The 15,760-nt window shown below is 49.0% G+C and overlaps 1 protein-coding gene across 9 annotated transcripts in view; it reads left to right on the forward strand.

The window, feature by feature from the left end:
- LMF1 (lipase maturation factor 1) overlaps window positions 1-15,760 on the forward strand; it is a 317,423-nt gene that overhangs the window by 48,422 nt on the left and 253,241 nt on the right. For all 9 annotated transcript variants that reach the window (XR_008311949.1, XR_008311948.1, XR_008311945.1 and 6 more), the window contains one exon: window positions 4,111-4,176. Coding sequence is in view for 4 of the 9 variants with exons in the window: in XM_053275923.1 (XP_053131898.1) it covers window positions 4,111-4,176 (66 nt within the window). In the remaining 5 variants the exon portion in view is untranslated. The remainder of the gene's footprint in view (window positions 1-4,110; window positions 4,177-15,760) is intronic.

The raw sequence follows: 15,760 nt of genomic DNA on the forward strand, positions 1-15,760 counted from the left end.
AATGGGGATTTTAATCAGTATTTCACTCAGCAGGGTCCTCCTGAAAGAACTGAGCATGCTTTCCTTTTCTCTGTGTGGCACCTGGTCTATGCAAGAGGCTAAATAGATTCCCCCATCATCCCTCCTTCCCACTCACTTGCTTCCCGTACTGCGATCCCCTTGCCACAGGGTTGTGTTTCTCCTCTCCTTTCCATAGATACGTCAGACAATGGACCACCTTGCTAAAGAAAAGAGGGCAAGGTATTCATTACAGGATGGTCAGAAGGCCAGCCCACAGGTGTCCGGAACAACCTTTTGACTATCGAAGGTTGACGATCTCACAATATCCTAGCTTGGGATATTGTGAGATCTTAATCAGACTCTCCTATCTAAGTGCAGATCCTCTAGCCCGGCATACCTTGAGGCTGATCCGGCTTGGTCAGTACGCTTGCTGGGCACGGCCGACACCCTCCCAACTCTTTCGTCTCTCTTGCTCACTTTTGAGGCAGGACGAGAATGCAATCCTCATGTTACTGCCAAACCAGAGAATGGCCCTTTTGGGGGCTGGAAATCTCTTTCTCCATAATCTTTGTTTTTTGCTGCTTCCTTCCTTCCCCCTTTCTGTTGTAAATACAATAGTGTATTTCCCCGAATCTAGAAAAGAACTCCACATTATTTTTGCAAATGTACGTGTGGATCAGGGGAAGTGGAAACTATGGGGCATATTTTACTTAAATGTGTATGTTATTGCAAAGTTTGCAATAAATTAGTAGCCCCTTTTTATCTTGCATAAAAAGAACAGAGGAATTTTACGTTTCTTATCATTTCTCCCACAAATGCACATGTGACCTCATGTGTTGCTAAATTTTGTGCCATTGGACATAAAGTGTGCCAAGAAATTGTAAAGGCCTCCCCGATTCTAGCAGATGGTGATAGTTAAGTCAACGAAATTGTAGGTTATATAGGTTTATTTTGTTTCAGATTGATATAGATGATTGATGGATGGTGATGGATTTAATTGATGCCACCTTAAGTGGCACAGCAGAGAAATGCTTGACCAACAAGCAGAAGGTTGCCAGTTCGAATCCCCGCTGGTATGTTTCCCTGACTATGGGAAAAACCTATATTGGGCAGCAGAGATCTAGGAAGATGCTGAAAGGCATCATCTCATCCTGCCTGGGAGGAGGCAATGGTCAACCCCTCCTGTATTCTACCAAAGAAAACCACAGGGCTCTGTGGGTGCCAGGAGTCGACACTAACTTGACGGCACACTTTACCTTACTGGTCAACAGTTGCAATAAAGATCTGATTCTGATATTTACCTGAATCCAAGACTAGGGTTTTTCCAAGTTCTCTGATTTTAGCAATCGGGGGGCCATCTTAAATTCAAAACCCTCTTCCTTTTTGATAAATACAGGTATAACCTTACATTTAACCTCTATTTTTAAGGGGGTCGTCTTGAACTCGGAGTCTGTTTGGGTAAATACGTGGACGTGATGCTCCTCCCCACACCCAGTTCAGGCCTTAAGGATGCAATCTGCTGTGGTGGCCTAGGGATTTTATGCCTTCCTGGATCGGGAACAGAGGCTTTCAGGCAGGGCTTTCTAAAGGGAAAATTCAGAACTGTGCAATGGCACACGAGTGTGCTTGGCGTGCAACGCGTGTACTGCTACCTCTGTGCATTTTCCTTGTGGATGCACATGTACACATGTTGCCTGGAGTCACATTTCATGACATTTAGAAGCTTACCTAGAGGAGAGCATCCTCAGAGCTGGGCAGCACAATTGCAGATGGGTGGGATATTCATCGGTGAAGACTCCCTGGGGAGTAGAAGTGGAGTCTGCAGGAGAAGGAGAACTGGGCACGTTTGGTTAGAGTTTGGGTTCGAGAGCAGCCTGGACTACTCACTTGACTTTTCTAATTGTTATCAGTGACTTTTTACATCGCTTAACACAATACAAATTTTGCAGGCCTCAGATTTTTGAGCTGCGCAGATAATTTTTTTGGAGCGGCACATTTTGTGTCTGTTTGCATCTTAAAATAAAAATAAAAAATAGTCCCACTTCAGGTCTCTCCTCTTTTTAAGGTTCAGATCGGTATTCCCAATGAAGAGTCTGGAAGTATAGATTTTCAGTAAACTTTTTTGCATTGCGTAAAATTCAGTGAACTTTACCACATTGCCTTAAAGATGTCTGGAATACTAATAAATTCAGAAGAGGTGTGTGTGTCTATATAAAACAGACTAAAAATAATCATGATTTCATGGGATGTCCATGAACTTTCGAGCTGCTATAGGAAAGGTTGGTCACGGAATCTTGACAGTCAGTGCAACTTCTGTGAAGGAATGGGAGGTTGGGCAATGAGGAAAGTATAGCAAACGGGGTGTGTATGTGTGCACAGAGGTGGTGCTTGGGAGGCAAAGGAACAGCACACTGCACTGCACTGATGTAGGGAAACACAGCGATGTCGCATCCTAGTTGCCTTAAGAACTACCTTTTGTAGTTTTGAAAAACTTAGCAGTCACGGGATAAGGGGACAAGCACATGTGTGCGTTGTCAACTGGTTGAAGGACAGGAAACAGGGATAAATCGAGAGTTTTCACAATGGAGGGAAGTAAGAAGTGGGGTCCCCCAGGGATCTGTACTGGGACCGGTGCTTTTAAATTTATTCATAAGTGATCTAGAAGTAGGGGTAAGCAGCGAGATGGCCAGAATTGCAGATGACACCAAACTATTTAGGGCAGTGAAATCCGAAACAGATTGTGAGGAGCTCCAAAAGGATCTCTCCAAACTGGGTGAGTGGGTGACAAAATGGCAAATGCGGTTCAGTGTTGGCAAGTGTAAAGTGATGCACATTGGGACAAAAAAACCCAACTTGAAGTATAGGTTGATGGGATCTGAGCTGTCGGTGACTGACCAGGAGAGGGATCTTAGGGTCGTGGTGGACAGCTCGTTGAAAGTGTAGACTTGATGTATGGCAGCTGTGAAAAAGGCCAGTTCCATGCTAGGGATCATTAGGAAGGGGATTGAAAATAAAACGGCTAGTATTATAATGCCCTTATACAAAACTATGGTACGGCCACACTTGGAGGACTGCGTACGGTTCTGGTCACCACATCTAAAGAAGGACATGGTAGAACTGGAGAAGGTGCAGAAGAGGGCAACCAAGATGACCAGGGTCCTGGAGCACCTTCCTTATGAGGCAAGGCTACAACACCTGGGGCTCTTTAGTTTAGAAAAAAGACAACTGCGGGGAGACATGATAGAGGTCCATAAAATCATGCATGATGGAAAGAGAGAAATTCTTCTCCCTCTCCCATAACACTAGAACCAGGGGTCATCCCATGAAATTGATTGCCAGGAAATTTGGGACCAACAAAAGGCAGCCCTTTTTCACACAACGCATAATTAACTTGTGGAAGTCTCTGCCACAGAATGTGGTGATGGCCAACAACCTGGATGGCTTTAAGAGGGGTTTGGAAAGCTTTGTGGAGGAGAGGTCTATCAACGGCTACTAGTCAGAGGGCTATAGGCCACCTCTAGCCTCAGAAACGGGGTGCCTCTGAGTACCAGTTGCAGGGGAGCAACAGCAGGAGAGTGGGCATGCCCTCAACTCCTGCCTGTGGGCTTCCCAGCGGTATCTGGTGGGCCACTGTGCGAAACAGGATGCAGGACTAGATGGGCTTCCTTGGGCCTGATCCAGCAGGGTCGCTCTTATGTTGTGTCCAGCTTTGCTTCCCAGAAGCTTAAGACATCATGCCGAATATTCACAACAACCCTGCGAGGTAATTTAGGCTGTAAGAGAGCTGGCCACAGGGGGTATTTGAACCCTGGCCTCCTTGGTTTGGGTCTGGCTCTCCATGACATCTGGTTTGTTATGGAAGCTCATGGCACAGCAGACCGGCTCAGCGAGCGCTGGCATATTCGGGTGCCCGAAGTCTAGATCATAGATGCCCGTACGTCGGAGCCAAAGCCTTTTGGGGTCATTGATGTGCGTCCCCACGGGGCTCTTGATCACAGCTTGTCGTCCCTTGGCATGCCACTGTTTCGATATCTGGGCCTTTCTTGAATTTGCCTTTGAATTGTGGTAGAAAGAGTAACTGCAGCCCCACCCCACTTTCTCCCTTGACAGGGCTTGATTAAAATTCGAGGGGACCGCTGCTGGAGAGATCTGACGTGCATGGACTACCACTACGAGGTGAGAGATGGCGACACCAACTGCTCGCGCTTCCCTTTTGCAGCCACAAATATTTCTATCCCGCTCGCCAACAAAAGTCTCGAAGCGGTTTACGTAGAAAAATAAATAATGCATAAATAAGATGGTCCTCTGCTGTCCCCAAAGGGCTCACAATCGAAAAAGAACTGTAGGGCAGACACCAGCAACAGCCACTGGAGGGATGCTGTGCTGGGGCTGGATAGGGCCAGTTGCTCTCCCCCTGCTAAATATAAGAGAATCGCCACTTTTAAAAAGACGTCTCTTTGCTCAGTTAGCAGGGGTTAAAGCTTTAAAGATCTGTTCTGCTGCCCTTCTCTCTGTTTGCAATTGACTTTTCCTTACTAGAATCCGTTGCGCTTACCGGCCAATTTTAGATTAAGTCCTTCCCTGTTCTATCCCCTTATTCAGTAAGCGGCAAAGACAGTCGCTGTTTGCCGTCTCAAGCCAGGTGGACGCCGAAAGAGGCACAGCTGCCTCTGCTTCCTGGCAGCAGCTTGGTTTGCTCTTCTTTCTCCCATGCTGCCTACAGGCTGGCCATTCCCCAGGTAGAGTGCACATCTCTACCAGACAAATGACAGCCTGCAGGCAGCACAGCTCTTGGGTGGGGCAGGATTGAGAGGAGATACCTGAGTTGCTCCCGGGAAGCAGAGGCAGCTGCACCTCCTTTGGCACTCACACTAGCTCATGAGGACGACGAGACACCACTCATGATCTAGTTCCTGAGCTCTAAGCCTGTTTTCTTTCTCTCTCTTTTCCTTTCCTTCCTCCCCCTTCCCCCCCAACGTTGCTTGTAGATAATTCGATTCGGCTGGCTTCCCAAAGAGGTGCGGTGTTTGTGCCACACCTGAGTGCCTGTGTTCAGCATGTTTGTGGCTCTGGGGTTTAATACTTGGCACTGTTTTGCAGCATTCTGAGAAGCTCAGCCTTCATTTCTAAGAACATAACGAGTTCCCACCCCGTATCGGTTCCACAACAATATGTTCAAAAATATGAGGGCAGCCCTTGAGGATTTCTGCGGGGTGAAACGGTTGTGATGGGGAGATCCGCAACCGTGTCTCTTGACTTGTAAAAACAAACTTTAACTCCTCGGGTGTGTGTGTGTGTGTGTGTGCGTGTTCAGATTTTGGTCATAGTCGTGGTGCTGGCGGGGGTGGCGGTGGGTTGTTCATCTTCTCCCACCACACCCTTTTCTGGATCCAAATGCCCTCCCCAGCTCTGCTGTGAGCCTCGAGTTTACAAAAAACGCCAGCCCCAACTTCTGACAGAAATGAACTTGTGCAAACAGTTTCTGAGAACTAAGCACCAGTAGGGGAAGAGGTGGGGTGTTGCAACAGCCCAAGAAGCTGCTCCCAATTAGCAGAGGCCTCGCGATTGGACCGGCTTCCAGTTGAATGCAGGCCACCTTGGGTTGGCGGGGCGGACGCTGGCGATCCCCGCCTGTCTCTCCTGATCCCGCCCTCTGCTCTAAAACGAGCCGGTCTTTCCGTGCCAGGAGACTGGAAGAGAGTCCTTGGCCTCGTTTCCTATGGGCTTGCTTGGAGTAACAGTGGGAGCTTCTCCCTTGGCAAGGGGAGACGTAACATTTTCGACTGTTGTTGGCCATCGTGTATAAATTGACGCGAAGCGAGCTGAAAAGTGCCCTGCACCCCTTTCCCCTAATGAAGCAGGAGGTTTGTTCACTTTGCTTGGAGGATCCATTATGCATTATTATTTATTAGTGTTTCCTCTAATTTTTTGCATTTGTGTGCGGAACGAGTTTTGTTCTGGGCAGCGGTATCACCTGAATTCAGAGTGGGGACTTCCGGATTCAACCTGAGCGGGATCTAAAAATTTAGCAGGATCTATAATTAATTGAACCACCTTAAGTGGCGCAGAGGGGAAATGCTTGACTAGCAAGCAGAAGGTTGCCGGTTCAAATCTCTGCTGGTACTATATCGGGCAGCAGCAATCTAGGAAGATGCTGAAAGGCATCATCTCATACTGCGCGGGAGGAGGCAATGGTCAACCCCTCCTGTGTTCTACCAAAGACAACCACAGGGCTCTGTGGGCACCACGAGTTGACACCGACTCGACAGCACACTTTACTTTATAATTAACTGAGCGGGCATCAAAAACCGTGAGTTCTCGCACATGTGCATGCCTTAGGGGGAACACTGGTGGTTGTTGTTGTCCCAATCTTTATCTCTGGACCATAGGATGGAGAACTGGTCTTGTGGTAGCAAGCATGACTTGTCCCCTTAGCTAAGCAGGGTCTGCCCTGGTTGCATATGAATGGGAGACTAGAAGTGTGAGCACTGGAAGATCTTCCCCTTAAGGGATGGAGCCACTCTAGGAAGAACTTCTAGGTTCCAAGTTCCCTCCCTGGCAGCATCTCTAAGACAGGGCTGAGAGAGACTCCAGCCTGCAACCAGGAGCCGCTGCCAGTCTGTGAAGACAATACTGAGCTAGATAGACCAATGGTCTGACTCAGTATATGGCAGCTTCCTATGTTCCTATGAGTTTTTCCTTTTTTGATCCTTAGCAAGGACCCTATGAGCTAGTGACTTGCCAAAGGCTGTATGCAGAAAGCCTCCTGGCTAAGTGGAGAGAGATTTGGGCCTCCATCTGCCTGGCCTTCATACATTGCCACACCTGGCCAATGCAAGTTCATAAGGACAAGAAACCACCCTCTTCTAAACTGCGGTATCTTTCTCACCCATTCCCCATCATAGGCTTTGTTAGGTATTAACTTGTAGGAGATGCTGCCAGGGAGGGAACTTGGGACCCTTCTGCTCTTCCCAGAGCGGCCCCATCCCCTAAGGGGCATCTCTTGCGGTGCTCACACAGGTAGTCTCCCATCCATATGCAAACCAGGGAAGAGGTTGCTTAGCAAAGGGGATAATTCATACTACCACCAGAAGGCAAGCCACCTAATGGCATAGCGGTGAAAGAAATGACTTGCCTAGCCATCCAGAGGTTGTCTGTTCGAATCCCCGCTGGTATGGGAAACAACTATATCAGGCAGCAGCAATATAGGAACGTGTTGAAAAGGCACCATCTCATACTGTGCAGGAGATGGCAATGGTAAACCTCTCCTGTATTCTACCAAAGACAACCGCAGGGCTCTGTGGTCGCCAGGAACCGACATCGGCTCAACGGCACACTTCACCTTTACCACAAAAAGGCGGGGAGACGAAACCCACACTTTTTCAGCGTGAAAGCCCCCTTTGTGGATGGAACAGAGTGGGGGATAGGTGAAAAGAGAGGCAGTCCATGTGCACAGCTTGTAGTGACCCTGGGTAGCGTTTGTGGCGGTCGAGCTCCCCCTCTGGAAAAGCTCTTCCTTGCTTTTTGCAAATTCTTGGACTCAGCCTAGTAGAGAGGACTTTATGTGGGGTGGGGCATCTGTTCCCTCCTCCTGTGCGAGCCCGAAGAGGGTGTGTGGTGTTCCTCCTTCCTGCAAAATGGGGATGGGTAGGTGAATGGGTTGCTGCCCCCCCACCCCAACTCGCAAACCTCGGCATAGTAAAAGCTCAGCCCTTCCAAAGTCCCAGGATATTTCCACTTCCCTTTTAGCAACAGAGGAATCAATATGAAAGGAGCCTGATTTGGGCATCTTAATGAAATTTCTGCAAGGTGGCCCGATCCGCCAAACTCCCACAAACGAGCCGTACGACGTCATTCCTGGTTGTGTCTTCCTTTTCAATAAACCGAGTGTCCTGAAGTATTTTTCCATCACTATAATGTTTAAACTTGTAACACTTTGCAGATGCTCCTTGCCGCTGAAGCACATTATATATAGCTTGAGCCTTACTCGAGTCGGTCCAAAAATAATCAGGACAATAAAAATATGTTCTTTAAAAGAGCCGCAAGTTTTGTTTCCACCCCACCTCCAATTAGTTGGAACGTGTCTTGGGACAAAACTAGCTCAAGAGAGCAGCCAATATGGAACGGAGGAGGAGGTTGGGGTTGTTTTTTCTTTTCTTTAAGTGATGCATTCCAAGTGAGAGGCCAGGCCTTGAAGTAAACTGGGCAAAACACAGATGTGAAAAGGAAGAAATCTCCCAGGCATCAGCCAGTCTTCTCCTCCTCTTATGCAAGTGGTCATGCCTCCCAGAAATCAACGCCAGCCAAGATGTTTCAGTGGAGACCTTCTCAGTGTGGAAGGCTGGAGTTAAATGGAACCCAAGACTCATGAAATGAAGACGATGGGTGTAGAGTTGTCAATGCATCACAGGAGAACTCGGTTTTTCGTTTTATATTTTGAGTGGGTTGGACCTGCAAGTGGAATGATGCCCATTCTGAAGTCACTTTTTAGGTTAAAAACACACTGGGTTTTTAAAAACACACTTTTTAGGTTTAAAACACACTCATGATCAACAAAAATCAGGCTAGGAGAGCCTAGCCCGATTTTTGTTGATCGTGTAAACCACCAGGCTCGCAAGCGAGCCCCATGGTTTACGAGCGGGTAGCCTGCTCAAGTGGCCCACCCTAAAGCCTGGGTTTGCGGAGCGAGCTTTCTGATTGTGAGTAGGTGCGGCGCGGCTCCGCGGCGTGGCTACTCACGAGGAGACCCCTGGAGGGGAGGCGAAAAGCCACCTCCCGACTCCGGGGGTCTCGCCAGCACGCCCTGCGCGCTTGCCCTGCGATTGGCCCCAGCCCCCGCCAGCTCCGTCACGGAGCCGGGAATCGTGTGGGCGGCCGATACGGCCGCCCAGGGCTCCTGCAACAATCCTGATCATGAGACCCACCTCACTGTTGGTGTCAAGATGGCTTAGATGACCATATTTACCTGAATAGAAGACGATTCTGAATTTAAGAACAGGGATGTGCATGGAACCGGGTGTGGGTGGTTCGAAGGCAGGCTGTGTGTGTCAGACTTTAAGGGCCGGAGAGGATGCACTTACCCTCAGAGCAGAGACAAAGACCAGGCTGGGGAGGAACCCCCCCCCCCCGGTTGCGATCTCTACTCCCAGTGGCCACTAGGATTTGCAGATGCAGAAAGTGGATACCTTCTGGAGCTTGCCTTTCCAACACACACACACAGCCCGCTTTGAGCTGTAGGGTGCTTCCTTTCCCCTTTCAGTTCTTTCGAAGGCAAGTGGGGTTCCTTGGGATTCAGAGAGACAGCAAAGTCGCGAGGAATGAGGAGGCATTGGAAGAAGCGAGGAAATAGGGCCGAGCGGGTGCTTTTTATTTGCTCCCAGTACAGCTGGTCTTTTAAGGCTAGCCACTGGCTGCTGGCACGCTCTTTTGGAATGAATTCCTCCCGAGATGGCTGGAAGGGTTGAGCCCACCCACCCCCAGCCCAAAGGGTGGGAGAAACGGAGGGAGAAGCACAATTAAATACAGTCTGGTTGTATTTAATTGTACCATTAAATATAAACATACAGTTAAATGAAACCACCAAGTACACCTGGTTTTTTGGTTCTCCAGACATGCAAATAGCAAGAATGACCGGCTCTCTCTGGGCCCTTCATGTGCCTTTGGAAGGTAGCCAGACAAATCTCTCCCAGTGGCGGGTCTGTTGCCCTCCCCCCCCATCTCCCCCCTATTGGTTGCTTCTTATTTCTTCCTTCCCTTTCTCCTGAACCTTTTTAAATGTGGGCTGCGAAGCCCCGGCAAAAGGTAGTTCCCAGTAATGATGTGCACGGAACACACGCAACCTACAGGCGCATGTGCAGGCGATACTTCCAGCCACTTTCTGGCCAAGAACGGGGGAAGGGGTGGCAGGGAGGTACACTGCCACCCCATGGATTTCGCTAAAAACGGAGTGCTGGCAGGGGAAAAGTGGTGGGAGGAGTAAGTGCACCCCCCCGTGAGGCACCCCCGCCGGCGTCGAACCTTTGAGCTGGCGCCACCTTCGAACTGGTTCGGAAGCCTTTAGAATGGCCTCCGGACCGGTTCGTGCACATCCCTTTTCGTGTTGATAAGGCCCTTCCCGTAACTGCAGACCCCTTGCAGATGTTGGCCTACAACTCCCACCACCCCTGGCTGTTGGCCATTGTGACTGGGGATGATGGGAGTTGTAGTCCTTCAACAGCTGGGGGGCAGTGTTCCCTCTAATGGATTCCCAGATGTCGTTGACTACAACTCCCAGAATCCCCAGCTGAATGGCTTTTGCTTGGGGATTCTGGGAGTTGTAGTCAACAACCCCTGGGAATCCCTGTTAGAGGGAACACTGCTGGGGGCCTGCAGTTTGAGTCCCCTGTTTTAGGTCTAAGGGCCCCAAAGTGCGACCTTCACCTTTGTCCCCTGCCTTCAGCTGCTGCTACAGGCAGGTAGGTTTGGGGTGGGGGGAAGAAAAGAGGATGGGGCGCTCATAAGGGGTCGGCAGCCCTCTAGGTGTTATGTTCCTGATGACACCATTGAAAGCATGACATGGTCTGGAGTTTGGAATGGGGTGAGCTTTAAAATGAATTAATCGTGGCCTGTTGTGAATTGAACCCAAATTATCTCATTTTAGGAGAGCACATTCTGAGCCGGGAATCATATTTCTCACTAATAGCAGCACTAGTTAATGGAAGACCAAGGTTTTATGGTTCAGTGGAAGCTGGTAGGAGTCACAGAAGCTGAACATTTGACTTGTGAGCTAGAGATGTGCATGGAACCGGTTTGGAGGCCCTTTATGGACCTCTGAACCAGTTCGAACGACCGGCGCTTCGGCCTGTTCAAAGGTGGGGGGGGCATACCTTAAAAGACGGGGGAGGGTGCCCTTACCCCTCCTGCCGCGTTTCCCCCACCAGCGCTCCATTTTTTAAAAGTATCCGTCGGGGCAGCAGCATACCTCCCTGCTGCCCCAGTGTCGTCCTTGGCCAGAAGTAAAAGGAAGCACCGCAACGCGCCCGTGACACACCCACTCTCACCCGCACTTAAAGGTATGCCCTCCCGCCTTTGAACCACCCCACGCCCCCGCTGGTTCCGCGCACATCCCTACTATGAACGGTGCTGTGTTCATTCCTGGAGCCCTTCAATTAGTGAGAGCTGAGTTGGCAAAGAAGTGTTGGAAATCCAGGGCTGTGGATTTTCACGAAACAATTGTAAATCCATATGAAACGAAGCGGATCAAAATATGTGCCATTTCTCCTTCCCTTCTCCCCCCCCCCTTCCTCTTTCCCTTTTTATTCTTAAGAAGAAACATGGGGAATTGGAATGGCCAAAAATAAAAATTTAAATGCAGTAGCTCACAACTTAGTAAGAGTTGCATTGGGATAAAAGAAGAGGAAACCTAGCACTAGAGGGGGGGAGTTGATTTTAGGCTGGAGGAATGTGATGGTCTGTTGGTAATGCCGGATTCAGATCTGAAGCCAGGCTACTGAACAGAGGACCGGGGAGGTCTGGGGTGGGGGCTGGTTGTAGAGGGTTGCTTTGTGGATGTTTAAGCATGCCAAGGTGGAAAGTGATCACCGTTCTCTCTCTTGCTGGATAATTCGCTTGCCCTTAATGAGGCCTGCTCAACTTCAGCCCTCCAGCTGTTTTGGGACTACAACTCCCACAATCCTTAGCCACAGAGTCCAATAGCCAGCGATTATGGGAGTTGTAGGCCCACATCTGCGGGGGGCTGGAGTTGAGCCATCCTGCAAGATGCTCACCATTGGTTTCCAGGGGAACAACTGTTGAAATATTTAATCAGGATTCAAAATATTTAGTGAGGATATTTAATAAAGATTCAGATGGAGTGATTCAGGGTTGTTGTTGTTTTGAGGCGGGGGTTGTTTCCAAAAGAGAGGGGACCCTGTTTTATGATGATGCAGATGTGCGGATGCATCCTCATGAGCAAAATAAACTCTTGTTAGGTATTTCTGCTGTACGGGCCGGGCTTAAGGCGTTCCTTTCTTCTAGGCTGTTCACACATCTTATCTATCTTCTTCAATAAAGGTGGACAAGGATGTCCTAGGGGTGTGACGAATTCCACCCTAGACTGAGCCCCGCTCTGCTCATATGAGTTGTTCTTCAGGGGTAGGATCTTACTCTTTAAAAAATGGACTCGGCTCCAGCTGCCTTCTCAGGCATCGGAAGCTGATAAACTGAAATGATGGGCTCGAATGCTCACACCGATCAAAGTCCCCCTTTTATGAGAGTAAAATCAAGTCCTGGAAGAATTCCCCCCCCCCCCCCGCCGCCCCAAGCCTGGCTCTCTGCAAATCTCTGGGCGTTTCCAGCGGAGAGAGACACACCATTTCCCCTCCACGCTTGACATCTAGAGGAGCGCCTGCCAATCAAGAAGCCGACATGCATTGGTAATACGCCAGTTGCGATTTCAGTGGTAACTTGACTCTCGTTCCTGGATTCTTTGCTGTTTTCTTAAGGCTTTGTATTAAGCCTTGTGAGAGCTTCCTGGGCCGCGATTGGATTTCATCTCCCCGTTGCCCATGGGGCTTTTCTTGGAGGACCTCCCAAATCCCACCGTGTATCCCTCCGAACATTTTGTCATCTCTTCTAAGCTCTAGGATCAGCTGCCGTGGGGAGAAATGGGTGCTTCGTCTCTGCCATTCCTGCCCCGAGGGAGAGGCTTCTGGCTTTCTCTCCTCCACTCTGCGCCATCCCTCCTTCCTTGCCCCAATGGCTAGTCTCTTGGAAGGCGGGTTCTGGGCTGCCACTCACAGCCCCCTCTAACAGAGATTCCCAGGTGTTGCTGACTACATCTCCCAGAATCCCCAGCAGCAGTGGCCTTTGGCTGGGGATTCTGGGAGTTGTAGTCAACAACATCTCAGCATCCCTGTTAGGGGGAACACAGCTGCCATCCCATCACCACTGGTATGCCGCCACCCTGGCCATCTCCGCTTCTGGAATGATTGGGCCAGGGACAGGATGGAAGAAACAGGCGCAGTTGGGTTGCCAGAAACCAGAGACAGCTGTGTCTTATTTGGCAGCCCCCTGGCTCGTTAGGACGAGCCGCTGCTGCTGGGGACCCAAGTTTGAGAATCCTTGATCTAGAGCCAAATGCTACCTGTCACACTGTGGAGAACCACCAGTGGTATTTGTACCAGCTGTACCTGATGAATGGCCGGCCTGTTCTTGTACCACTGGTTGAAAAGAACTGCTTGCTGGGACCTTGAGGAGGCCCTTAGACACCCCCCCATTGTCTTGCCAAACAGGTGCAAATGGCAAGAACCCACCTTGTTCTAGATCTCACTTTGTCTCATGTTACAGAATGTTCAGAACTCTGAAAGAGTTGACTTCGCTGAGGGGAAACTGGATGGGAGAGAACACACTGTCTGCCTTTTTAGGGATGTGCAAACCGGCTTGCCCTCGTTTCGAAAATGGGCTGAAACGGCCTGGGAGAAACCGGAGGGAGGCTGGTGGAGGGAGGGCGAACCGCCGAGGACCATGGGAACCGCCGAGGACCATAGGAACCGCCAGCAGCAACCCCCCACCAAAGGTCTCGGAGGCAGTAAGTCCACCATTAAAAAAACCCCAAATAAACCATCCCTTGCACCCCCGAACTGGGCCTGAACTGGCTCCAATTCGAACCGGGGGAAACGGTTTTGTGCACAACCGTATGCCTTCTCAGACCCGGGAGCCATCTCTCACCCAGACACACGATTCTGCTCCTTGTACTGATTTTGATGATGAGGTTGGAGCAACCGTGGTTGAGAGCCCAAGAGGAAGGAGAAAAGTCTCTGATGATGTTAATTAGCAATCCAGGAAGAGATGGAACGAGGGGGAGGGAACAGATGAAACTGGGACAGGGGCAAGAGGAAGGCTGTCAGGTGTTGTGATGGGCACATCCATCAAGAAGACTGTAGGTGGCAAAATCTTCTTTTAACATCTTGACGGGCTGGAGGATGAGACAGGAGCTGTGGGTGGCAGAAAATCTGTTTGATTCTAGTGGGAGAGAGATTAAAACCTAACTAGTGTTTAAACTCTCCCAGTGTTTTGAAAGCAATTTCCCCCCTTAACAAATCAGGGAGAAAAGAATGACATTGACCAGAAATTGAATACCTTCCATTTCTTATTTGCCTTTTCAAAAAATAGTTTGGTTCCTTGACCAAACATATCAGATAATGAGTGACATCCAGACTGAGTTACTAAGTAGTATGGCTCAGGAGATACTCTAAAACAGGGATTCTCAGTGTTGGGTCCCCAGGTGTTATTTGACTTCCATAATCCCCAAACAAAGGCCTCTGGGGGATTTTGGGTGTTGAAGTCCAATAACATCTGGGGATCCAACATTGAGAATCCCTGCTCTAAAGGATTACCTGAATCACAATAGGACTACTTGGGGTTATTTTAGTCTGAATGTCAACCACTCTAACTCCACCATGGACAAGTTCAGATATCATGTAGAACCATTCGTGCTTTGAACTAAGGTTTATTTAACCAACTGGGTTGGTGCTGCAGATGATCACCCAATCTTGGTTTGCTTCCCCATATTGTGGGTTGGTTTGAATCCTGCCTCCTCTCCTTATCCCTATGATCTAGGTTTGCCTCTCTTTCATATTTCCCCCCTTAACAAATCAGTAGCAGAGCTACTGAAATAAACCCAGATTTAACCATGATTGCTGCTTCGGACATCACATGAGGCCATGGTAGCTAGGGGTGTGAACCAATTTGATTCGAACTGGGTTCAATGTTGAACTGGACTGATTCAAGCTCGAACCAGACCGGCTATTAATTGTTGTTGTTGGTTAATCTGGTCTGTGACCGCAATAAACTTACTACTACTGCTACTACTGTGTGTAGATTGTAACCCCTCTAACTGAAAAAAGAGGCACCTTTTAAAGAGGTGGTTGTTTTCTGTTTAGCAGGGGAGAGCAGCTGTCCTTCTCCGACGCCAGCACAATGTCCCTCCAGTGGCTGCTGCTGGTTCCTATCTTGTCTTGCTTTTTAGATTACGAGCCCTTTTCAGACAGGGAGCCATCTACTTTATTATTTTCTGTGCAAACCACTTTGAGAACTTTAGTTATAAAGGTAAAATGTATATCACCTGTGGTGTATATCTGGTAGGTTTTTTAGTTTTTAGAATTCCTGTTTTTAGCTTTAGGATTATCGTTTGGAATTTTAGAAGCTAATTTTGATTGTAGTTTTAGCTTGGATTTTTAACTTGCACAATTTGGTTAATGTAACTGTTTTATAAATGTGGTGAGCAGCCCCGAGCAGTAATATACTGGAGGGGCGGGGTATAAATGTTTTAAATAAATAAATAAGTGTGCCGTCAAGTCGATTTAGACTCCTGGCACCCACAGAGCCCTGTGGTTTTCTTTTGGTAGGATACCGGAGGGGTCTCCCATTGCCTCCTCCTGCGCAGTCTGAGATGATGCCTTTCAGCATTTTCCTACATCGCTGCTGCCCGATATAGTACCAGCGGGGTTTTGAACAGGCAACCTTCTGCTTACTAGTCATAAAGCAGTGTATAAATACAGTATTCGCTGATGTACTAGTGCCCTGACACCTGAGTGTGTGCATACAGCATAATGTGTGAGCAGGGCTTACGTTTCACTCAGATCTGCTTCCACTTCAGCAGATGTAACCTGTATGCTTCCCCCGCCCTTCTCACTCTTTTCCTTTCTAAATAATGTGCTGTTTGTACCTGTCTCTTGGGGTTTCCTGCAAGAAGCAGCGGAGACTGCCGCCTTAAAACGGT

Source organism: Hemicordylus capensis, chromosome 13 (assembly GCF_027244095.1).
Source record: "Hemicordylus capensis ecotype Gifberg chromosome 13, rHemCap1.1.pri, whole genome shotgun sequence".
NCBI classification, from domain to species: Eukaryota; Metazoa; Chordata; class Lepidosauria; order Squamata; family Cordylidae; genus Hemicordylus; species Hemicordylus capensis.